Source organism: Alligator sinensis, unplaced genomic scaffold (assembly GCF_000455745.1).
Source record: "Alligator sinensis unplaced genomic scaffold, ASM45574v1 scaffold365_1, whole genome shotgun sequence".
In the NCBI taxonomy this organism is placed as follows: Eukaryota; Metazoa; Chordata; order Crocodylia; family Alligatoridae; genus Alligator; species Alligator sinensis.
Window position 1 is genome coordinate 850,140 of NW_005842356.1, and position 25,469 is coordinate 875,608.

The window sequence follows — 25,469 nt, forward strand, 5'->3', positions numbered from 1 at the left end:
TGGCAGGTGTGAGGCTCCAGCTTCAGCTCCTGAGTGCTTTCTGGTGGAAGGTGGCTGGGATCTGGATCCTGAGCCCTGTGTGCTGGGGCAGAAGCTGCCCAGCTAAAGCTGTTCTAGAGTAGTGCGGTGCAGCACTGCAAGAGCAAGATCATGAGCGGGAACCGTTGCTGGAGGTGGGGGGTACACAGGAGCTCCTGGCTGCAGCCATACTGGAAACAGCCCACCGAAAGCTGCGCGTGTGGGCTACGGTTAAGCTGTAAGCCCTGGTGGAAGCCTGGCACAGGCTATCCCGGCATGAGTGGGCAGGGCATGGCCCCATGTGGAGTGCCACAGGGACAGCCATGGGCTGGATCCAGTCAACTGGTGGGCTGGATCTGGCCACGGGCTGTATTTTACTAACTCCTGCTATAATGTGTATTAATCATATTTGTATATTCTGCAGTAATACATGCTTCACTATAATGTAGATGCAATTGCTTGTTAATGTAGCCATTGAAGAGAATTACTACAATTAATATTTATTTAAAAGGAAAGTGTAGTTTATCAAACTGTGTGGCTTATGTAAGTGGTGAAAGAAATTGTCTCTGTTCAAAGGATAGAAAATCTTATTTTAAGAATATAAGATTTAACCCTACGTATGCTGTACCTTCATATTGCGTCAAGGGGCAATAAGCAAATCAGCGTACTCATTAATCACAATATTTGAGACCATCCAAGTGAGTTTTGAAAGAAAATACATTTGGAATTTGAGGCTGCATTCTAGCTCTAGGCTGGTCTTTGGAAATTATGATAAGACCTAAGTCTTCACAGAGCTGAAGCTGAAATTATCTCATCTTCAGTCACCAGTAAGACTGGCTCTTTGTTTCTGGGTTCTCTCATTTGGTGCTGCTAAGTTATTTGGTAAGATCACTTGCACCTGGCTCCAGCAGCAGACCCTCTGTAAGACTGGTAGCTATCCCTTGCCAGCTCAGCAAGCTAAACTTAAATTTTAAACCTGAATCCCCAGTGAATTTCTGTTAGCCTCAATGGCCACGTCCAGACAAGTGAGCACATGCCTGTTGTGGCGTCTCAAAGCAGTTTAAGATGCCGCAAGATACCTTGGAAGATTGAGTTGTGCTGAATGTTTTGTAATTTAGTAGGAGGCTCTGTTAACCAGTGCTGTCATTCTGGCACCTGTCCTACAAATGAAGTTGACTTGGAAAAATTATATTTAAGAAATTCATATTTAACCTTTAGTGCAAAAGATTTTGGCAGACAATCATGGATTATAATATGCAATTTTGTTTTTCATAGACTGTGTTCGTGCCTGACAGAAGGTCAATGCCAGCAGGTCTGAGCTTGCAGCCTATTACTCCCCAGAGTCTTCAAGGCAAAACGGTGAGTGGCATTTTTATGAGGTACATCAGGTTTTATATCGTCTATTAATGAAAATATGCAACACTATTGTTTTTTCCCCACTGTTTGGGGAGCAACGGTTACATGCAGGCTTTGTTTTAAATAGAGATTTCCACGCTGAAGAAAGTGATTCTGTTTGGTTACTTTGAGGATTTGCAAAGATTCTACGTGGTTTTTATCTTAGATTTTCTTGAGTTCTTTTCTGAAACATTACAATTACCTTATTTTAAAAAATTCTTTTAGCAAGAAGTTTTCTATTTTAGATTTCTCCAGCATGGCATTGTGACAAAGAACTCTTTCTTTCTGAATACTGTATAGTCAGAAAATAATATTTTCTTATTTGCCCATACTGAGCATTTGTCTTAGTAATAGGATGATGTATTTCCTTTGATCAGAATTTTTTCATTAATATTGATTAATGAACCTATGCATGAGTTCAAATATAACTCAGTCCTCCCTCAACCCTTACTCCTCAAAAAAGTCTGATGTTGACTTAAAATTCAGGCAATGCTTAAGTCATTTAAGCCAGTTTTAAAGGTTTTTGAATTCTCCATGCCTACCCAAAGTTTGTGACAGATTTAAGTTGGAAATTGAACCTTAAATCCATATATGACCCAGCAAATCTGATCCCTGACTCTTGCATCCATCCTCACCAATCCACAGCAGACTGTCTTAGCTGCTCCTTACTTCCCTTTTTAGCTGCTTCCTGTCTCTACCATGTAGGAAGAGAACTTTCCTGGGCTCCCTATCTCTTCACTTAGTCCTGCACTGTGGGGCTGGAATGAAGCTGCTGAATTGGATAGGAAGAGAAGGGTACTCAGTATAGCAGCAGCTGATGGGGAAAACTCCTAAGATGCTTGTGTGTTGCAACAAAAGCCCCCGGAATTGGCTTGAAATCACAACACTCGAAGTAATATCAGGAGTTTTTGCAGTGGCATGAATCTCAAGCTGAATTTGAAATCTGAGACTTGCAACTAGCATTTGTATTAGTATGCCATAAAAATAATTTAGCTTTAAATGTACAATTTGGTTTCCAAATTATGAGTAGATCTATGTAAAACATCCATAAGCAAATGCTTTCAACCCTGCAAGTATTTTAATTGGATTCTTGCATATCTATACAAAGATATTACTGAAATTTCTGTTTTTCTATGAATGTCATGAAGACACAGCAGTTCCATTTCAGATTAAATTCATTTTTTATCCAGCAGTTTGTCTGCTTTTGCTGGGATCAAATTTGAAAGTATGTTGTAGTATGAAAGTATGTGGCCTAAGTGCTTAATACATTCTTGATGGAAGAATTACTCCAGCCATTGATCCTAGAGCAAGTACAGTGCCAATATAAAAATAAGCTGTTTTACAACTTGACTTTCATATTGTTTTTCAGTGAAAGATAAAGGTTTTTGATACCAGTAGTTATGTTACAATTCCTTGCACCCTCTAGTGGACATCCTCTAGCTAAATAATTCTAGTTTCTTTTTTAATTCTTACTGCTTTGCGCCTTTTGAATGAAAATGCACAGACTTTGCAGAAAATGTGGATTGCTGTTCTTTTTTTTTTAGCTGACTTGCACAACTGCCAAAAAAGCTGATCACTGTGGAAATAATTATTTTATAAAACCTCTTTTATAAGTGGGAAAGTATGGGAAAGGAACAAAGAAGTGGTTTGAAAAAGAAAGGAAGGAAAAAACTGTTTTTGCAAGTATTGCTAATGAGAGGATATCCTGAAAATTGATCAGGTTGACTTGTTCCTAATTTTTGTTCTAAAATGTTCTGTTTAGAATTATCCGGGAGACTGCAACTGCTCATTATTTTTATTTGTTGAGAGCGTCTTATAACTTGTAGGTGATTATAAAAGTATACTAAGTATTTTGTAGATTTGCTGCTTATAAACCTTTGGGGAGGATGGCAAAAGAAACTCTTTTGTGCTTGTGATGTTGTCCTGTTACACACATGTTTGCAGTTTGATTATTCTTAGAACTGAATAATATGGCTTGGAAGTATGTCTTGGAAAAAGGTTGTTGTATTACCCGGGCACATTTTAAACAGCTAAAAGGGAAAGTAAGGTCTGCTGGCCTTGACTGTTCTTTTTTATGAATAGTAAACTTCCCTTTTGCTTTTTTTAATTTTCTCTTTTCCCCATTTCCAAATAAACGCTGTGGTACAGATGATGATGATTTCTGGTGGGTTGGCATATCTTCTTCACCTAAAGCTATGCGACTATATAATGTGCTTAACATTTGTAGGCTCAATCATTGTAGGGACTACATAGATCATTTTTCCTGCAAACTGCTAACCTTCATTTTGTCCACTATAGGAAATGCATCCGGGACTATTTCAGGTTCAAGGGCTATGAGTTATTAAAAACTCCATTTTGATCTTATGTCCTAAATACTCGTTGGGGCCTTTTAAACATAGTATCACTTTTGGCATATTATTGTAAACAATTATGAATTATGACAAAATGCCAAGAACCCATAGTTGGATTAACTGTTGTTTAGGACACCAATTAACCTATTTTCCACTCTTTGGCTTCTCACACTGCACTCCTTCAGCCAGAGGAGCTCACACTGCTGCTAATAAAGCTGAGACGGCAGCAAGCTGAACTGAGTAGTATCCGGGAACACACACTAGCACAGCTCATGCAGCTAAAACTTGAGGCCAGCAGCCCAAAGGTCAGCTATGAAATGGTGTGTGTCATGTACCATCCTCACTAACTTTGAGCCATTCATAATCAAAGTGTGCATTGCTCCATTAGTGCAAAGTTCTCTGATTAGCTGTGGATGTAGCATAGAATGCCATTGTTTCCTTGCATACATGATGTTCTGCTATTAACCCTTTGAACACAACGCTTATGACTGTTTTACTTAGTCAAAATATAGGTAGGAACACTTCTAAATATATCGCTTCTGCAGTATCTGGAAAAAAATTATAAGCTATGCAAATTGATGAGGTAAAATATTATCCTCAAATAGGTAGTTAACAGATGCCATAAGCAAGTGTATTGAGAGAGGACCATAATATTAATTTGTTTTCTTAATATTCCTTCAGGCCAGATACAACTTTTCTATTATCTTTCTGCAAGGACAGATGATCCTTAAAGCATGTAATCTTATCAAAGGGTTTATAGTTGTCTATGTAGTCATATATAGAATTTCCACATGGACATACTGATTTCTTACATGTGTTCTGTTAAGCAAACAGCTAAATAATTCAATCAAGTAAATTGCACAATAGTTTCATTAAACAAAATATACCTACTTCTTGTATCTCTGCTTCTCTGTCTGATGTGCTTGGCTTTTTTTAAATTGTACTGTAGCAGTTCATAGTTAAGTCGCAGCTGGTTTTCATAAACAGTTCTTACTTGGGTGTAAAACATGTTAAAAGTTTACCCTCACATATATAAAATCTTAGTATTACAGCTTCTAATTAAACTGAAAGATGAGGAGCTGTTTTTATATCTTTTCAACTGACTTTTTCATGCATTCTGTACCTTCTGTCCCTTTCCTTTTTCTTCTGTTCTGCTGCCTGCTAGAATGAGATTCTTTCACATCATCTTCAAAGGAATGCTATATATTTGGATCATCAGGTGGGATTTGAAGCTTTTTTTGGATATTTACATCCTTTGATGCATCTTGCTTGTTACTGCCAAACTAGACATATTTGGGGGAGATGCTTAAATATTTTCTGTCAATTGGAGATGTGTTTTTATTGTGTTATGCAACTTTCTTTACAAACCACAATGCATCTTAAATTTTAGTGCATATTTAACTTGTAATGAAATTATAAAATAGAATCAAGCACTAGATGTTTGCAAGGCTGCTATTTTGCTGCTGCTCTTTGCTTTCCTCTAATGTAGCTAGCTTGAAATTTTCTCAGCTTTACCATAATAACCAAACATACAATGTTTTCAAACTAATACGCATAACACACACAAAATGTATACAGTGCTACTATTGATTGTTTCAGTTTGCTTAGAATAAACAAAAAAATCAAACATGTTTCTTCAAGACTTGAATTTAAAACATTTTTCAAACTTGGTTAATATAATGTGTGTGTTTAAACAAAGGATACCTTACTTCACCGATTTTCCATTTTTCCCTTTTGCTAAACCTTTTGTTCAAGATTTATGTATGAATAAGATTTTACTTCTTCATAACTTCTGCTGATTTCCAAAGTGAGGGTCTAATCCTTTATTGAACAATATAATCTGTTGCTCTGAGAATAATTCTGATTTTGCATATAGCTTTTGGCTTCACTGCAGGATTAAATGGGAGTTGGAGATAAACTGTGTATGAGAGCTCTTTAATCATGGAAGTGAAATCTTTTGACATTAGAAACAGAAAATCATAAGTACTTGAAAGGAAATGCAGGCTAAGAGATGTGCCAGCCTTTGAGTTTGACATAAAAAACTCTAAACTTTTTCCAAACACCATTGTCTCCTGAATTTTGTATTTAGAAGCAGTTAAGTACAAATTTTGGATCTTGGTTTCCATTCTGTCACGATACTAATTATATTTCAATACTTAAAAACAAAAGAAACTTCTTGGCTCAGTGTTTTTCACTGCTTTCCACCCTGTGTATTCATTTGCACTCAGTTTACACTGGCATCAGTACCTGTATAAGGTGCAAAGCAGCGAACAAGAAGGTCATTTCTTTCCTCGGTGTTAAGCCAAAGTATTTCATTCAACTCAAACATTTTCAGCTTTAACATTGTTACTGCCTATATCAGATGTTAAACCACTGATCATGTTCCCTATTACTGATCGGTCACAAAGTTTGATTTTGTTAGTACAGTACAATAGATTGCTTTAAATGGAAGAAAGTGATTTATAATTTGAGTCACCATTTGCTTGCATTACTTAAAAAAATATTCAATTGAATTGCATTTGTTGGGGAATTTTAATCAGTCAGTGGCTTGCAAAAGTATTTCTTTATTTCTGTGTTTGTTGGGTTTTGTTATAAATTAAATAGCATCAATGAATTTAATATCCTGTACCATAAATATAAAAAAAATAGATGAAGCCTCAACCATAGATACAGGAAAGATCTGACCCTCATTTACAGTAAGAAAGTAGCATCATTGTAAAGTATAAATTCCCTAGTCATTGTATCATATAGAACAGGTGTAGAATACATGTCTTGGGTTATCTGCTCAATTCCTCTTCCTCCTCTTTCTTTTGCATTAGTACAAAAGGTTCTCTGTACTAAATAAATCCCTGAGGAGTCTGTAATCTACTTTAAACACCTTTATGGCCAGTGTCTCAACTCTTCCCTTTGCTAATTAGTCCATTAAAATGACCCTTATTTTAATCCTAATGCTTAACATAAAATTGTGGTTGTGTAATTCCAGGCCACAATTGCTTATTATAACAACTTTAGTGACCTTGAGTGATCTTGAATCTCTTTGGGTTGCTACATGAGAAGTGTGTGTGTGTGTGTGTATATATGTGTGTGTGTGTGTGTGTGTGTGTGTGTATATATATATGTGTGTGTGTGTGTGTGTGTATATATATATGTGTGTGTGTGTATATAATTGCAGATTTCTTGTCTTAACTTGCATGTAATCTCCAAGTACAAATGTCATTAAACTCTCTTCTTGGAGCATAAAAGGACTCAAATCCTTTTATCGTTCTTATCCCCTTACTTAGATGCAGGGAGTGTAGTACTTTGTCATAGAGACTGCACAGAATATTTCTGTCTTAGATGCAAAACCGTATTCATGTATACATGCACAGATAGTGATTTGTGAGGACTATATGATATAAATATTTTATTGCAAAAATAGTTCCTTGATTTACCTGATTTCCTTCTCTGAGAGTGTGAATGGCTTTGTGGATAGAGGGGAAGCAATGATTCTTGTGGCATTCTAGTAAGTGAAGGAAATATATTCTAGATCAGTGGTTTTCAACCTTTTTTTCATTTGTGGACCTGTTTGGAAATTTCAAATGGAGGTACAGACCCATTTAGAAATTTCAAACAGAGGTGCGGACCACTTTTGAATTGTAAGTATGTGTATTCACATACTTTTGATTGATTGTAGTAATCTTTCATGGACCCCCCTAGACCGTGGACCACTGCTGTAGATGAAACAGTTGTAATGTGGATATATAACTTGTCGGATCATCAGTGTCACACTGGGAGGAAATATAGAGTGGGGTTCCCCAGGGACTGGTCCTGGGTATAGTACTTTTCAGAATTTTCAAAAAAAGTTGTGTAGGATGGAATTGTTACAGATGAAACTAAGCTGGATGGGGTAGCAGGCACTTTGGAGTATAGAACTAGGATTCAGAATGACTTAGATGAATTAGGAAAATGGCATGAAATAAACAGGAAGAAATTTGGACAAGTGCAAGGTACTACATTTCAGATGGATGATTAAATGCACAAAATGCACAAATACTACCTAAGTTGCAGTACTGCAGAAAGGGATTTGAGGTTTATAGTGGACCACAAGATGATTGAATCAAGAGTGTAATATTATTGCAAAATAAAGCTAATAACACACAAGAATATATTAACAGGCAAATCCATGCAGCTTTTCCTCTCTATTGAGCCCAGGTCAGGCTTCACGCAGAGTACTGTCCAGTTTTAAGCACTGAATTTCAAGGTGAATGAAGTGGGCAGAGGCCAAAGAAGAGCTGTAAAGGTGATTAGAGATTTAGAGTTGGGAACATTAAGTTTGAAGATGAGACTGAGGGAGTGTTATGGTTCTTCAAATGCATGAATGATGGTGATAAACTTTTTCTTTGTCTGTAGAGGGCAGGACAAGAAGCAATAGGCTTTTCAATGAGGAAGATGTAGTTTGAATATCCTGAAGAACTTTGTAACTGTGGGGGTAGTAAGTGGACCAGAACAGTGATATCCTCAGCACAATGGATGTTAAAGCTTCCCAGTGCAGAAAGTTGTTAAACAGAAGAAAATATTAAAATGTGGCTTAAGAGGGCAGTGAAAAAAGATAAATATCTTTTGGAAAGGGAATGAAAAAAAAATCTCTCAGTTGATATTCCTTGACATTTACCAAAGTCTAGTTACATTAGCAGTGTTCCTCTGTATTCCTTGGCTTTATAACATTGAGTGAAATATATAAAGCAAGTACAAAAAGTAAAGTAAAAATAAACCAGTTTGGAGGAAGATAGAGCTGTCTATTGGAAATAACAGGCAGTTCAAAGGTAGGACTGGTAAATTCTCCTCAGAATTTTTCTTGTTGCTTGCTCTGTGCCAGGGATCTCAAACTCACTTGGCCACCCCAGTGCTGGATCTGAATTCCTCAGGGGTGACCATCTGCAGGGAGTAGTGATGGTTAATACTACTGATGCTCACTCTTTGCTGCTGACACGCATCCTCTACAGGGCTCTGTACCCTGGATAGCGGTGGTTGGGTTCCACTCACCCCGCTCCTGAACTCCCAGCCCTTCTAAGAACCCTACAAGCCAGATGTGACACAGCTCCACAGGTTGGATCCAGCCTGCAGGTCATATGTTTGACACCCCTGCTTTGTGACATCAGGCAGCTGACTAATTCACTTTTTACTTCAGCTTATGTTTGCAAAACATCTCAATTAATGTTTGTAAAGAACTCTGAAATCCTTAGATAAAAGACACTATATTGGGGTAGGCAACTCCTGACATGAGTGCCAGAGTGTGGCATGCAAAGACATTTTACTTGGCACATGTGCCTTGGAGTGGATGGCAGAAAAGGGGCCAGGGATGTGCTTCCACAGCAAGGATTGGGTCCCTCGCAACTCCCTGGCAATCTGCCACTGTCAGACCAACATCTTAAAAATCAAGGTTGTGGGTGTGTTTGGCACTCTGCCCAAAATGTTTGCCGACTCTTGCACTGTATAAATACTTATGTTATGGAACATAAGACTAGAAGGACCCTCCTGGTCCAGCTCCATTGTTCACTGGAAACCATTTGTTCAAAAGGATCCACAGAAATGTCCTTTCTATCTCCTTTAGCCCATGCTAGCTACAAAACACCCTGTGGTTTACAGCACTGTCTCTGGGTAAAATATTTTCTTTGTTGCTGTATAAGAGGATTTGGATTTATTTGACAAATAATTATTTTTTGGAAATGAGGGGGAAAATCAGAAGCACTCTGCGTGGTACCACCATATTTGCAGGTAATTGTATATGGGTGGATTAATGTTTACAAAAGTGGCAGAATGAGGTGGAACACGTCATATCACCGCCTGACTATTAATAAAGATCTGATTCGTTTGTTAGCCATATTTTTTGGGGGGAGATATTAAATCATAATTTTGGTTCTGTTGTGAAGGCTTTTTGATCAGTAATTTGTAGTGCTATGCACAATATTTAATTGCCTATATTTGAGCCTCAAGGGCATTAAAGACTAAAATTGCTATTGAATAAACAGTTACCTCCACGTTGAATTTTTGGATGTAGTGTTAAGCTAAAAGTAAATAATATAGAAGGAGTTTAGTCCATCCAGGCAGAGCTGAATTAAGAGCAGTCTAGTTGAGAACAATTCCCTTTCATGGAATTCTAGCCTGCACTGGGAAGACTGGTGCTGCGGATGGCCCCAGCCAGCAGTGGCAGCATGCTGTCATCGTGCATGCAAATCTGGCAGCCCACGCCCCCTGGGAGAGCTGCGGGGCTGTGCCAGACTCTTCCTGGGGAGTGCAGGCTCCTGGATCTGCACACAGGATGATGGCAGGTCCACTCTCCGGGCGGGGCCCAGCAGCAGCCCCAGTCTTCCTGGCGCTCGACATGGGGTGCTCCGGGCAGACTCAGATGCTGCCACTGCTCTAGCCAGCGGCAGCAGCCTATTGTCATCCCATGCACATGTCCAGGGGCCTGCTCCCCCCAGGAAGAGTGGCACAGCACCGCAGTCCTCTCAGGGGGTGCGGGCCCTCAAATATACATGCAGGCTGCCTCTGCTGGCTAGGGCTAGCAGCAGCACCAGTCTTCCTGGTGCTCAGTGCAGGCTGCGCCGAGCGCTGTTCCCAGCCAGCGGCAGCAGCCTGCTGTCGTCCTGCATCCAGATCTGGGGGCCCACACCCCCTGGACAGAGTTCGGCATGGCCCTGCAGCCCTCCTGGGGAGCGTGGGTTCCCCAGATCTGCGTGTGGGATGACAGCAGGCTGCCACTGCTGGGAAGTGATACAAGTTTTTCTTTGAAATGTTTGAGGTGCAGGTTCCTATAAACCCCTCTAGCTATCTCCTTGAAACTTGACAGGCATCATGCCCTCAGAAGGGACTACTATCCCTACAATATTCATCCGAATCAGGCAAGAAATGCCAAAGTTATAGGCATTTTCATGATTTCCCTATTATAGCCTATGGGCAATGCGTCAAAACAGCGAAACAGTTTTGACAAAATGAAACAGGACAGTACTTTGAAACAGTGAAACAGAACACTGTCCCTTCGAAACAGCAAAACCGAAGTCAAAATGAAACGGTGCTGTTTTGCGCAACCCTAAAAAAAAAACCTCTTTCAAAATGCATGCCTGTGGTTTTGAACAAAAAGCTAAAAACTTCCGAATATTGCCAAACAAAATTCCACTCTATTCAGTTTTTTATGAGAAGGAGATATTTCTTGGCCAGCTTGACCGAGCATCCTGTATAAATTTTTTTTTTAAAGATTTTAAGAACTCTCCCAGTATGCTGGTATAAGAAAATTTAGGCCATATTTTTTAATAGATGACGTACAAGTATTAATATTTTATATTGAAAATTTATTTAGAAATTTGTTAATATTTTAATGTATTAATATTGTGAATGCCAGATTCTGCAAACACTTTCTTAATTGATCACAGAATCTGTTTTAGACAATTGCACTAATGTCAATAAGCACATAATATTTATCATTCAGACGGCAGAAAATGTCTAACCTAGCTGAATTGTGCCAGAGACAGTTTTAAAAAAAAAACACCACACACAAGGAGCTGGGTGAATACAGTAACTAAAATGATAATAAAGAGCTTGTGTATGCATGCATGCACTCACACACTTTATTATCATATAGAAAGAAGACTACAAGATGCAAAATTGCTTTATGTTAGGGTTGGGAAGTGCTACTATAGACAGTAGTTCTCAACCTTTTTCCTACCGGGACCCATTTGCCAAGATCAATAACTTGTCCCGACCTACACCCCTCTGGCCCTGCTCCCCCCTCCCTTGCTGCAGCCTCGGCACCCTTCTCCTGGTGCCAGTTCTGGCTATGCCCCCAGCAGCCACTTGCAAGCTGGAACGCTGCCAGTCTGCAAGGGAAATCTTCACTTTCACGCTTTTTTCTGGCACGGGCTAGTGACCTGTAGAAATAATTTTGTGACCCACTTTTGGGTTGCGACCTGGGTTGAGAAACGTTGCTATAGACCATTGTAAACTTCAGTTCAATGCTTGTGAAGACTTAGATTCTCAAAATGTGTATTGAAAGGATATAGCCAACATTTTGCTCTTGAGAAACTGTATCAACAGGTTTTTCAGATAAGAATTTAGAAGTTTCTTATAGTGTATTAGTTCCTCTGTTTGTGCTTTAAATTACTGCAAATCTGGGTGCTTTGTGGGGGGGGGTTGTTTTGGTTTGGGTTTTTGTTTTTTCTGGGTTTTTTTGTGTTTTAAAGTGTCATACATGCTTTGGCCACTCCGTATTTTGTCCATTTTTTCCTGATGTTTACCGGTTGGAATTTCAGGTTTTTTGGTGAAACATCTGAAGTAATTAGACTGATTTAGTAACACGAACCACAATGGAAATAATGCAGCTTTTATGAAATATTCATACGTTTAAAATCTTCTGATGTTGTCTTGCCAATATGAACTTGATGTTACATAAGTTTTTCAAATATTTAATTTTGTTAAACGATGCAAACAATAAAAGCATAGGATAAAATGTAAACTACTGCATTATTAGAAAAAAAATAAAGTAGAGGCTATATTTACAGTGTCGTCTTTCAAATCTAGCCATGCTGTAAACTGATGTTTGCTGTATGCTCCTCCTGATTTGAAATAGATGAAAGAGAATGAACCTTTAATCACCATGGTTCACACTATGATTGAGAACTCGGCGCTAAGACCCCAACTGTACCAGCAAGTAAGGTCTTGGAAAGTGAATGAAATTGCTTTACCATCTGCGAAAATTTTCTTCAGTGACAGTTTTTGGTTGTTTCTCAGATTTACCCATAACATTGTTGTTTCTCTTATTTATTTTGGAAAACCACAAGTCATCCATGCTTTATTAAATGCTGCAGTATTGTTAGCATGGCTTTTGCTGAACGTTTGTCATTGAGTATTAAGTGTGTACCCTTTTGGATAACTTTCTGTCTAGAATTTTATACCAGTTGATGTCTTATTAGATGTCCAGTAAATTCGTTAAGTATCCAACAAGCTTCCAGCACTTGTCTAGCATGGTCCTATGCAATTAGTTTTAAAAGATGCTTCTTTATTTTGATTATTACAAAAGCATGCCAATGATGTTTACTTGGTTATTTATGGCATTTTTTTACATTCTAGGAAGTGGATTTACAATTGTTTTGTTTGCACTTATTTAGCTTTTAGCTTTTGAAGGAAAACAAAGATCAAGCTAGCTTTGATCTGGAGATTGTAGATCCAAAATACAGTGTTTGTTAACAAAGTCACAGCAAACCTAACAGAGTGTACACTTCTAGAATATGTAGTCATGGCAGTTATGGGTCTGGTGAGACATCAAGAAAAGGAAATGTGCTGAATGGAAATATGACACAGTATTGATACTTGCACTGACTTATGAGCATGGCCAATATAAATCTGTCAGCACCGCAGGTTTTATGTGCGTGTGAGTTTTGCCACACAATTTCTATCGTATCTCAAACATTATTGTTTTAAAGAAAAATATAGCCCGAGCCATACCAATCATTTTTCTTACCTAAATGATTATGAGATTTTGACAGGTAATGAGGTATAAAAATGTCTCACTGCCAGACAAAAGAGAATATATTTGTTCAGTTCCTTCAAACTTGGAGCTTAGGCAAGCATGGACATATTTATAAAGTTGTCTGACTAAAAGGGAGAAAGACTAATTTCACTCCACAGAATAGACGGATGAAATTTATGCAATTTCACTATAATGTTGGTCTGAGATGTATATGTATATATATGTATGTGTGTATATATTACTTTAAATGAGCATATTATAAATCAACTCCACAGTGTAGATTATATCTGGCGTTCTGTTAACTGCCCTTAAGTTGAAGAGGAAGTGCTTTAAAACTCTAGAGACTCTCTTGACTGAAACACTGACATGCATTCAAGCTTTCTAGGAAAATGCCTTCCACCTACATGTGCCAAAAAGGAAGTCTTAATATGGAACCTTGAAGGAAGGTTCTGGGATCGGAGTGGGAGAGTGAGGGTGCCTTCAGGCCTTAAATAAATGAGTTAAAAAAAAAAAAAAAAAAAAGCTGCCCCCCCCAGGCCCCCAGCACAGGAGGGGGCCCCCCCCCCCCCCCCCCCCCTGGACATTATCAGAATTTTCAGGATGTTGTACAGCTGGCTAAAAATAATCCATTTAAGTTTTTAAGACCATTTTCGGATATGAAAAACACTGTTTCACAATTGAATTAACGTCTTTCTTTTGACATCCTTGTCTGCAAAACTGAATGTGAAGGGTCATGAACATTGAATACACTTTTGTCACTAGAGATATGGTCCCTCCAGAGCTGTGTTTGAGAAGTTGGCAGGCTAGTACCAAGGAAAGTGTGTACTGCATAAAGAAGGGACTGTCACTTTTCACAGTGAGCCATTCTACGTTTCCTTTAGAAAATTCAGATGGAAGAAATAAAATATCAACCAGCTTGCCAGGGTAGACAAATATCAATGATTTTTTAAAAAGGTGGGAGTTGGAGGGGTTGTTTGTTTAAACAGGATTTCTTTTAAATTGCATGTATTGTTTCCTTTTTTTCAATAACTTTATTTAAAATGAAGTTTTGGAATTATGGCAAGCTAGAGTAGGACCCAAAGTGATACTAATTAATTAGAATAGTTTAAATTTTAAAATATTCTTCAAACATTTTTTTTAAGTCCTACTTAACTGGGGGAAGTCACTGGCAAAACCAGTTTGTTCAATTGATAAATTAGCTTCTGACGGCTTCAATTTTTATGCAGGTACATCGGTGCATAGATGTATTGGGAATTGAAAAAGCAGAAAAGCTTGTTTTCCTTCTCCAGTCTTTAATTTAAAGCTGTGTTTGAGGTGCTATAACCTAATTACCAGCTGCTAAAGAACATGGTCAACAGTAACAATTAGTTTAATTGACTAGGTACAGATGAAGGTTTCTTTAATGAATCAGTTTCAAATATGAAACCTATTTTGATAAACAGTTCTAATCCCTCCAGCATATTTAACATTGCTTTATTTAATTAAAAAAAATAAATAATACTGATTTTCGTGTATTTTAATGAATGTCAGGTTCTCTTTAAAGGTAACTCAACTTACTTCATGAGTTAAATAAAAAAATACTAAATAAGTATCATTCATCAATTTCTAATAATAAAATGTATAAACGAAGGATCTGAATAAAAGGCATCAGAGTAAATGTGTGTATTATAGTTGCCTAGATTTCTGTTACATCCTCCCTGTTAGCAAAAAAAAAGTACCAAATTTAATGTAAAAGCTATGTATAGTTGCAAATCAACATTTCAGTGGTTATCAGCTGGTGAAAAACTGCACATTAAGAAAATAATTGAAAAATATAACTGCAAGACAGAATTAAAATTGATTTTTAAATAAAGATGTCTTGCTTGTTGATTTTAAATTAAAATTGGTGATTTAAATTCATCTACTCTGCAGCTTCCCATTCTCTGCTGTTTGCTGTGCTAGAAATAATCAGGCTCAATGTATTTAACCAATACCATCAATGCTTACTCAGAAAACCAGAAACCTGGGGAATGCTTAGTTTTAGTCTAACAACTTGTGCCCATCTCTAGACCAATTGGCCTTTTCTGCATGTTAAGTAAGAAATGTTATGTTACCTAACAGCGATCCTGTTGATGGAGTAGAACTTTTTTTAAAAAGCCATAACATTTGGAACAGCTCCTAATACTAAGCTGCATATTACTTATTTTAAGTAACACGAAGGATTTGAATATTAATGATTTACAGTAGTTTGTTGAACAATGTGGACACCAAAGGGGAAGGAAAAAATCTGGGTGAAATGAGATGACATGACTGCCTAACGTCAGGATATGTTTGTTCTTTATCCATTTGGAAACATGTTTTAAAACAGATCTTTGTATTCTGCTTTTCTAGAAGACAGAAGGACCTCAGTTTGCTCATGGTCGCCAGTCTCACAAACTAAACGTGATTCTGGGCTCTTAGATTTTAAACTTGCTGTTTATAAATATTTATATTCTTATTCGGGCTGCAGCTGATTTTTTTTTTTCCTTCTTTTGAAATGCTGCATCTGTTTTATTATGTAAAATACAGTTTTAAATTACCTACCTGGCGTTTAATGAAGCTGAATCATAGCATACCATTGCTACTACTTAGGATGTAGACTTGTTGCAGCTCAGTTACAACTGAAGAAATCACTGAATATGCATAGGCAGCTTTGGCCATGTACAGGCGTTACTTTTCCCCTGGGAGAATAGCTGTTCTCCTGGTAGAAATGACAAGTGTACAAACATTCACTCAATTTCTGCCAGGGCAAACATGCCCCTTTCTTGAGAGAGATCTTCCAGGTGTCGGCCTGCAAGATCTGTGAGAGTTTCTCAAGAGTGAATACTTGTAAGCTCCCCTCCCCCAGTCTGGTCTGGGACCGGGGTGAAGAAGCAAGGCAATGCTCTCTGCACTTACCTAGGCCAAGGACTGCCCAGCTAGGAGAAAGTAGAGGGGCATTGCCCCACTAGTCCTGTCACTGCTGGACCAGTCATTACCCCCTCTGGAACCAGTGGGGTAATGCCCCCTTAGCCCATTCCCCTGATTGGGATCCCTATTCTGTGGAGCAGGCAGGGGGCTTTGCTGCACTGTTCAGTCTGCTCAATTCTAGGGATGTAAATACTGATTAAATAAATATATGTTTACCTATGAAACAATTAAATGGTTGGGTGCAGGGATGGGGGCGGGTGCAGCAGCACTGGGCTCCAGCTCATGGCTCTGTAAAGTCGGGAAGGCCGGGACGTGTTGTGCTGAGCCCCAGGGGGGAGGAGGGGGTGTTAAGCCCCGGTGCCTGCCCTGCTCCTCCCTGCCATGGAAGAGGGGCTGCACTCACCAGCCCCAAGCAGTGCAGGGAGAAGGGGTCAAAGCAGCCCCACCTGGCAGGCAACACAGCCCAGGAAGTCCCAGGGGGCAGCAACTGACAAGGGACTTCAGCCACTGATGCACGGTTTCCCAGTACCAGCTGCAGCAGGGGAGGAGGGGGCTGCCTGCCTGGCAGGGCTGTACTACCTGCCTCTCCACTCCCCCCTCCCTTCTGTGCTGCTGCAGCTAGCCCCAGGAAGGCTCATGCCAATGGCTGCACCCCCTTGCTGGCTGCTGCCATCCAGGCCTTCCTGGGCTGTGCTGCCTGCCACAGCTCAGGCAGCCCCAGCGCACAGCTTCCTGGGACCAGCTGTAGCAGCAAAGGAGGGAGGGGAGAGGAGGGCAGCAGCCAGCGGTGGGCTTTATTTGCCCACTGCAGCTGCTGGTCTGCTGCAAGGGAGGGAGCAGGCAACCCCTCTTCCTCCGTTCTCCCTTCTCTCTACCCCTTTCTCCGTCCCTCCCACCCTTCTTCCATCTGTAGAGTGTAGCTATTAGGTATTAGTTACCCCTCCCCTCTTGTTCCTCTCTCTTTCTTCCCCCTCCCCTCTTGTTCCTCTCTCTTGCCCTTCCTCCTGCCCGCCCTGCCACCTTCTGGTTCCTGCTGCAGCACCACAGGGCTTCCCTTCCCCCCCTCCCTTCCTAAACTGTGCTATGTCCCAGGCTAAACCATAACCAGTAAGCTAGAACTGATTATCACTGAGCTGATCGGTTAAACAGTTGGTTAACCGTTCACGTCCCTGATCAGTTCCTAAGTATAACAGGTGCACTCAGAGATGATAAGGCCAAAGCAGAGAAGCTAAATAAACTTTTTGCATTAGTTTTTACTGAAGGGTATGTTGGAGAAATCTCCATACTGCGTCAAAATCGATAAAGTTAACACTAATAAATTACCAGGACCAAATAGTTTTTAACTGCAAGCCCTGAAAGAATTGAAATGGGATATTGTAGCACTATTGGCAATTGCAGGCAACCTTTCTTTACAAATGACCTCTGTGCAGGAGGACTGGTAGGTTGCCATCCTAAGACTCATCTCAAAAAAGGATTCCAGAGGTGGTCCTACAGATCAGTGAGTGTTATTTCTATCCCTGGTAAGTTGCTGAAATGTATAATTAAGAATAAAATCATCAATGAAATGGACAACTATGATAGGCACTGGAGAAGAGTCAGCATGTCGTCGTCTTTTTTTTTTTTTTTAAGGGAAAATCCTTCCTCACCTATCTGCTGGAGTTTTTTTAGTATGTTAACAAGCATGTGGACAAAGGGGATCTAGTTGACACAATTTATTTGGATTTTCCAAAGGCTTTTGACCAGACCTCTCTCCAAAGTTTCTTAAAAAATATACCTTGCCACAGGATTGGGGGAGAGGTTCTTTCATGGGTTGAGAGGTAGTTCAAAGAATGGAAGGAAAGGGTGGACCTAAATGGTCACTTTTTAGGATGGAGGAAGGTCAGTGGCATGAAAGTCAGACTTTGGGCTGGTCCCAGTTTTGTTTAACATTTTTATCAATGACCTGGAAAAGGGAGTGCACAAAGAAATCTCAGTTTGAATCTCACAGTGATGGTGAGGAGCTGCAGAAAGGTCTCACAAAGCTAAATAAGTGGACAAAAAAGTGCCAGATGAAGTTCACCATTGACAAGTGAAAGGTAAGGTACATGGGAGTGAGGTGGGTAAACACCCTCAACAATATTACATAATGCTGGGCTGTGAACTAGGTGTTACAACTCATTTTGCGTCATTCCAAAAATATCAGCTAAGTGTGCAGTGGTGACCGAAAAAGCCAGTTGGGCACCATTAAGAAGGGCGTCCATCATTAAGATGATGATGAAAACAAAATGGGAAGTGTACTCGTGCCATTCTGTAAGTCCATGGTGCACCCACAGTTTAAATACTGTTTGCAGTTCTCGTCTGCATATCTCAACAAGGATGTAGTAGAATTAAAAGAGAAACAGAAGGGCCATCAAGATGATCAGGAGTACAGAGCAGCTGTCATACCAGAAAAAGTCTAAGATTATGGACGGGCATTACATTTTTAGTGCTAAATACGCATTTGTGGCACTACCAAAAATAAACATACAGCCCTTCAAATGGAGTGCTTGCAGACAAAATAGTACCCATCCTCTTTTGCTATGGGCTGGAGAGCTGGCCTGAAAGGTAACTTTGTCACTCTCCAGCAACAGGGCTTGAACACCTCTGTGCTCCCAAAACACTACATTTTTGCAGTGCTTTGAAGTGCAGAGACACTTTGTAGCACTACAAATGAATGTCTGCCTATACTCTAAAAAGACTAGGACTCTTCCCTTTAGGAAGAAAGTTGTGAAGCGGTATGATGGGTGTGGACAGAGTGAATAGAGAATTGTTATTCACCACATCCCAGAATACTAGAACTAAGATACACAAACTGAAATTATCAGGAGACAGGTTTAAAACAAAGAAGAGACCATACTTTTTTTTACATAGTGCGTAGTTAATTTATAGAACTTGTTGCCACAGGAGGTTGTAGAGGCAGATGGTATAGCCAGGTTAAAAAAGGGATGAGATGAATTAATGGATAAATCCATTAATAGCTGCTAAACAGAACACTAGGGATGTATCCTTTGGCATGCCTATACCAGTGATGTTGGATGTCGGAGAGGATATGCCAGGATGGATCATTAGGTATACCCCATGCACATGCTCTCCCTCTAAAGCATCAACCATTGTCACGGTTGGAGATGTGATAGTGGAGTAATGCCAACTTTGGTCTAACCCAATATAGCTCTTAAGAGACTATTTTCCAGTGTTGTCCAAAACTGACTTGCAGATTTGTTGAACCCTTGAATAAGTGCTGCATTGTCAGTGATGAATAAAAGGCTTAGTTTAATTCTAGATTCTTTAAATATGAAGTAAATGTAAATGTTGCAATATTTTCTTGTGTGGAGGTAAAGTGGTTGGCTGCCTGTTGCAATAACACATTATGTAGTGTAACACTAATAAAAGACCATAAAAGAGTAGAACACTTTCAGTGTCCTTTTTAAAATTTAGAAGAGTTTGAATAAGACATATTAACAATTTTGAAGTACACAGTATATCTCCTTAAAAACACAGTTTGATTTTTCCAAAAACTTACTGTGTAGTAGTATTTTGGAAGTAGGAAGTTGCCCCATAAACCTATTTTAGGCCAAACTATAAGATTGAGCTGCTGCCAATACAAATAGTGAACTTTTAAGCCTTAAAAAATGATTACATTATGTATAATTCCTAAGTGTTTGGGAAATATAAATTTGGGGTTTTAAAGATAGACAAACATCCCTGTTGCATTTCATGGAAATAATCTGCAGGTAAGATTTTAATCTGTAATTTGAGAGGATTTGGCCAGATTTCTATTGACCATGTTTATGAGCACTGTCCTTTTAAAATATTTCCATTCTTCAGTTTTATTCTGTCAGAAAGATGGAATCTATAATTAGGGGGGATTTTTTTAAAATTATGGTTTCTGAAGTGTGTTAAGGGTTAACTATATTTTAAAAAATAAAATAATTCTTGAGATGCTGTGGCTTTTGTATTCTGGTGCTCATTTTCATTAAATGTTCATTTCAAAGAAACTTATTGCGTGGTCTTAATGCACTATCCGTACTTTTAAATTGTCACCAGATGCATTTGCATGAGGTATGTCTTGAAATGAAACACTTAAGTCTTTTGAAGATTTATTGTATGTTCAAAATGCTTGTTTGGTTTAACCCTCCCCTGAGCTTTGCATTCATAAATGTCCTTCAAAGTCAAATTAGGCTTTAACAGTCTCTTTCCTGCTCAATTAAGACCTATACATGCCACAAATCAAATAACATATGTATCGGGAGAAAAAGAATATGTTGGAACTAGAAAAATACACATTTTTTTAGTATTAACTAAAATAGTAGATAAGATGTGGCATAGTTACACAGTAGCTAATGTAGTGGAAAATGAGTATTCTAAAATGGATATATAAATGCATTGTGTTATATTTTCCCCTTTGAACATTTTAAAGAATTTCTTGCTGGTGGTCAATCTAGATTATAAAAATGGCAAGAAGTTAGTATGCTGACGATTTCTTCTCAGACTGCCCTGAAGATCACTTGCATTGCTGACTAGAATTACAGTCGCAGCCTTTGTAAACCATAAGTTTGCCTGCCTCAGTACAAGAAATAGGAGGGTATCCCTTTAGAGTCATTGTTGAAGTGCTGTGAACACTGTTTAGAAGAGCACAGGAAAAAGTATGTGTTGGGAGATGAAGTCTACCCATAATTCAGAAGCAGTTTTTTTTGATACACATACCTACCATATGTGCTAGAAATCAAATTCTGTTCTTAGATGCTTTGGTACAAGCCTGAGACTGCTCTGATCCCACTGGAATATCAGAGCAGAATACATGGCAGTATTTAGACTGCACTTATGAAAAAGTACATACTGATATATAATGGCACATGGAGCTTTAATTAGGATATAATTTTGACAACACAGCTCATGCCTGATTACAGTGACTGTCAGAATCCAGGGCTTATCTTTCTGAAGAAGTATGATTTTAAAAAACTTCACACAAGTCCACAGTTTGTTTTGATTAGAAAGCTTTACTACCTGGATTAGTTATCTGATATAATTTACTCCTGAAAATTTGTATGCGACATTCCATTAAGTACCTTACGTAACTAAGAGTTAAATGTTGTGTAGTGGCTAAAACTGTGCAGTCATGCATCGTGTTTGGCTTTCAAGTTAAAGTGTATTAGTAAAAGTTAATACTATTGTATTAAAATTTGAGCTGAACAGCATTTTCGTTTTCTTCAGTCCAATGAAGTTGTTTTATGGCTATATTATTCTTCCTTATAGTTGACACAAGAAGAGTATAGGGGGACACTATACAAATATAGATCTGAAGAGCTGGATATCGATGTAAGTATTTGTATTTTTGCTCTTTCTCAAAGCAATGTTGGTGTTGTTTTTGCTTAATTATATTGGTGTTGTGACATTAGTTTCTACCCAGAATGTAACATTTGGGTACGAAAATAATGTAGCGATCCACTAATATTAAGTGGTGAAAATAGAAGGGAAGGGAAATTCTCTAGTTTCCAAAGGTGGTCAAGATTTTAATGTTTTGTAACCATTGTGTCTTGGGCTGAAATTTTCCATGTATTGAATCTGTTCAAAAGTGAATCGCTTTTGGATGTTTAAGCAAGGAAAAACCCATAGCTATATTTCAATATATAGGGGTTGGAATAGTACTGCTACTACTCTTCGTGGATGTGTCATGTACGTACTTTCACTTTAACAGGGTTAAAGGAAAAACGGCTGAAGTTTTAAAATTGAAATTTCAGATAGACAATAATGAGTTTGCTAGGTTTTAAAATGATTGTTTTTTCCCCCTAAAAAGTTATCAATTCTCAATTTGCATATGGCATGCACAAGCTAGAAACAATTTTATAGGTGTGCCTGAAAAAGAACTGTCTAGTCACACATGCTTAGTCCACCTCAGCATAGATTTAAGGGACTTAGCAGTTCCACAAGCAAAAGAAATGTTGCATTGAGTTTACCAACTCTACACTCCATTAAGCCAGGTAGTTCTGGATTTCTTTCTTTTCTTTACCCCTTTGTTAAAGGGAAACAAAACTAAATCTTAGAAATTAAATGCTAAAAAAAGCTGTTAATGCAACATTAACCTGCTGCTTTAAAAGCATAAAAACCCCTGCAATGTAAATGTGGTAGTGTTTTACATCCTATAGTTTTATTATCTAAACTTCAAGATTTAAGGAGTATTTATATTTTAAAAGTGTATTCAGTTACTGCTACTTATGTCTTAAAAATCATTTCCTTGAACAAACGGATGTATAAGTTGGAAAATTCGTATTGTTGCAGGCACATTAACTTCACTATTTTCTGACCTTTGTACAGTTAAAAACCAGAATTTAGACATTGCATTTACACAGGATTTTTTTCTTGTTTTTCCTAAAAAGAAAAGTGCAATAGTGGCCTGACAGAAATGTAAAGTTCTCTATTCAGTGAACAGAAAGTTAGAAACTAAATATAGTATGAATATGTCCTGGCCAATTCAACCATGTATACTCCTTGTAGAAGGTTTTGTACAGTAGCATGACTAGGGTGGGCACCAGCAACATCTCACAGCACTTCACAGCCCAGCTGTCCTATGCTTAGCAGCATCTCTGTCCAGTGCCTCTAGTTTTGTGGATGCCGTATTCCCTAGATTCTAAGTCATAAAGAAAAGTTAAGTATATGTCATTGTCTAACAGCAAAGACTGGCTAAAACAGGGGTGGCAACCAACCTGCAGCCTGCATGCCACAAATGGTCTGGGCAGCCTGTGTGTGGGGCATGCAGCAGATTAGGGAGCAGAAAAACAGATCAGCAGATCAGGTAAGGGAATAGAATCAAAGTGGTACTCAGGGAGGTCATGGGGCTTAATTTACAGCACACTGCCGAAAAGGTCGGTCCCCACTGGGCTAAAACATCCCCTTAAATTCCTACTGTGAAATACAGAATCTTTTTTCCATTCATTTTTATGAATTTATTTTCAAACTAATACCTTAGAAACATAGAATAGTGGAAATTAAGAACTGGAAGGGACCTTGAAAGAACATAGTCCAACCCCCCTGTTCTGAGCAGGAATAATGCTGAGATCAAATGATCCAAGCAAGATGGCTGTCTAGTCTCTTCTTGAAGACTTCCAAGGTTGGGGACTGCATCACTTCTTTGGGAAGTCTATTCTAGATTCTGGTCACCCTTAAAAAAGTTCTTCCTTGCATGCAACCTGAAACCATCCAATAAAAGTTTATAGCCATTGCACTTAGTCCTTCCCTGGAGCGCCCTAACGAGCAGTTTTTCTCCCAGCTCCCGATATTGACCCCTTACATACTTATAGACAGCCACCAAGTCCCCCTCAGTCTTGTCTTCCCCAGGCTGAACAGTCCCAAATACCTTACTCTTTCCTCATAAGGTTTATCCTCCAGGCTCTTAATTATTCTCGTGGCTCTTCTCTGGACCCTTTCAAGATTCTTCACGTCTTTTCTGAAGTGTGGTGCCCAGAACTGGACACAGTACTCCAGCTGGGATGTCACCAGTGCCAAGTAGAGATGAAGTATCACTTCCTTAGCCCTGTTCACGACACATCAACTAATGCATCCCAGTATGCTATTAGCTCTGTTGACTGCAGCATCACATTGGCAGCTCATGTTCATCCTGTGATCAACCATAACCCAAGGTCCCTTTCAGCCATCATGCTGGCCAGGATATCTCCTAACCTATATTTATGTCGCTGGTTACTTTTCCCCAGATGAAGCACTCTGCATTTATCCTTATTAAACTATATCAGGTTCCACTCTGCCCACCTTTCTGGCTTGTCCAGATCCATTTGGATCCTCACCCTATCCCCTAGCGTAACTGCTTTTCCCCATAACTTAGTATTGTCTGCAAACTTGGCCAGCGTGCTTTCCACCTCCTCATCTAAGTCGTTGATAAAGATGTTGAACAGCACAGAGCCAAGAACTGAACCCTGCGGAGGACACCCCTGGCTGCTTCCCACCAAGATGATACGCTAACACTCTGGGTTCAACTCCTTAGCCAGTTCCCAACCCACCTGACTGTGGACTCTGCCAGCTTACAATCCCCCAGTTTTTTTAATAAGAGTGTCATGGGAGACCATATTGAAAGTCTTTTTAAAATCCAAGTGTATGACATCAGCTGTATCTCCCACATCCAAGCAGTTTGTTACTTGATCATAAAAGGAGGTTAGTCATGAATTTGGTCAGACAACCAGCCTGCAGTGAAACCACGTTGACTATCCTTCAGCATCATGCCTTCTGCCAGTCTGTCGCAAATGGACTTTTTGATAAATTTTCCCCAAATTTTATCCAGTATCAAGGTCAAACTTTACACAGATTTTACAAAAAATCAAATGGCATTTCATTTGCAACCAAAAATATATCTCATTGGGGGCAAGGTTGGGTATTTCATAAGATAAAGGTTTCTCAATTGGTTACACGTAAAAGATTGTATTTGATCCTAAAATTTATCAAATTTCATTCCAGGAAGTGTGAGAATCTTATGTACCTATGTACTTATGTGGATAAGCATAGAAATCACATCTGACTAGAGACTTTTTGTGCTTCTGCTGGAATCCTTGTGTCTGTATAATGGCACCTTCTTATTATTGATAGGGCTATCAGATTTAAAGAGCTAATATTAGACTTAAAATGGAAAACAGATCCCAATTTAAGAGAAGGTGCTGCTTTCCAGAGCACACCAGCAGCAGAAGTTCAGAACTCTGCATGTAGTCTAGTCATTGCCTGCTTTGCAAGCCAGATAATCTGTCTATTGTAAGAGTAGTCCCAAATATGGATTTAATAGAATCAGGGTCAGAATAGAAACCTGCAAGGCTCCCACACTAGCACATTTGGCATTGTTAAGGAAGTGTAACTGCTCAAAACTACCTTCAGGACAGGAAAGAATGGATCTGGTAAAGAGTGTCTACCCCAGCCAAGTCTGCAGGTGGGTTAAAAAGAGCATGATTGACTGTAGTAAAACTTGCTGGCAGATCTAAAAAATTTAGCTGTGGAATAACTAGGTTCTGCATTTTCATCCTTGCTGTTTGAAATTATAGTGCAGTATAACTTCATAAATCCTGCATCCTTGGGACCTAGCACCTGCCGGAAATTTGAAAATTCTGGATTTTTGAAACGGCATCTGACTGCTGCTCTGGGAACAGCTGCCACTTTTTCTCCCCCCCCAGCTCCGCGGCCACCTGCTGCTATTCCCCCCGCCCCCCTTGGATGCGTAGGGGGAAGCCTGCGCAGTGTGGCTGGCCCCCGGGCCTTCCACCCCGGGC

At 39.1% G+C, this 25,469-nt stretch overlaps 1 protein-coding gene across 4 annotated transcripts in view; it reads left to right on the plus strand.

Moving 5' to 3' along the window:
• The window catches only part of PLEKHA5 (pleckstrin homology domain containing A5), a 277,793-nt gene that overhangs the window by 226,306 nt on the left and 26,018 nt on the right, over positions 1-25,469 (plus strand). For 3 of the 4 annotated variants that reach the window (XM_025210569.1, XM_025210568.1, XM_025210567.1), the window contains exons 11-12: positions 1,294-1,377; positions 21,466-21,528. In XM_025210569.1, coding sequence (XP_025066354.1) covers positions 1,294-1,377; positions 21,466-21,528 — 147 coding nt within the window. Of the gene's footprint in view, positions 1-1,293; positions 1,378-3,949; positions 4,070-4,929; positions 4,984-21,465; positions 21,529-25,469 lie in introns of all 4 variants that reach the window. The other variant, XM_025210566.1, reaches the window with a different exon arrangement.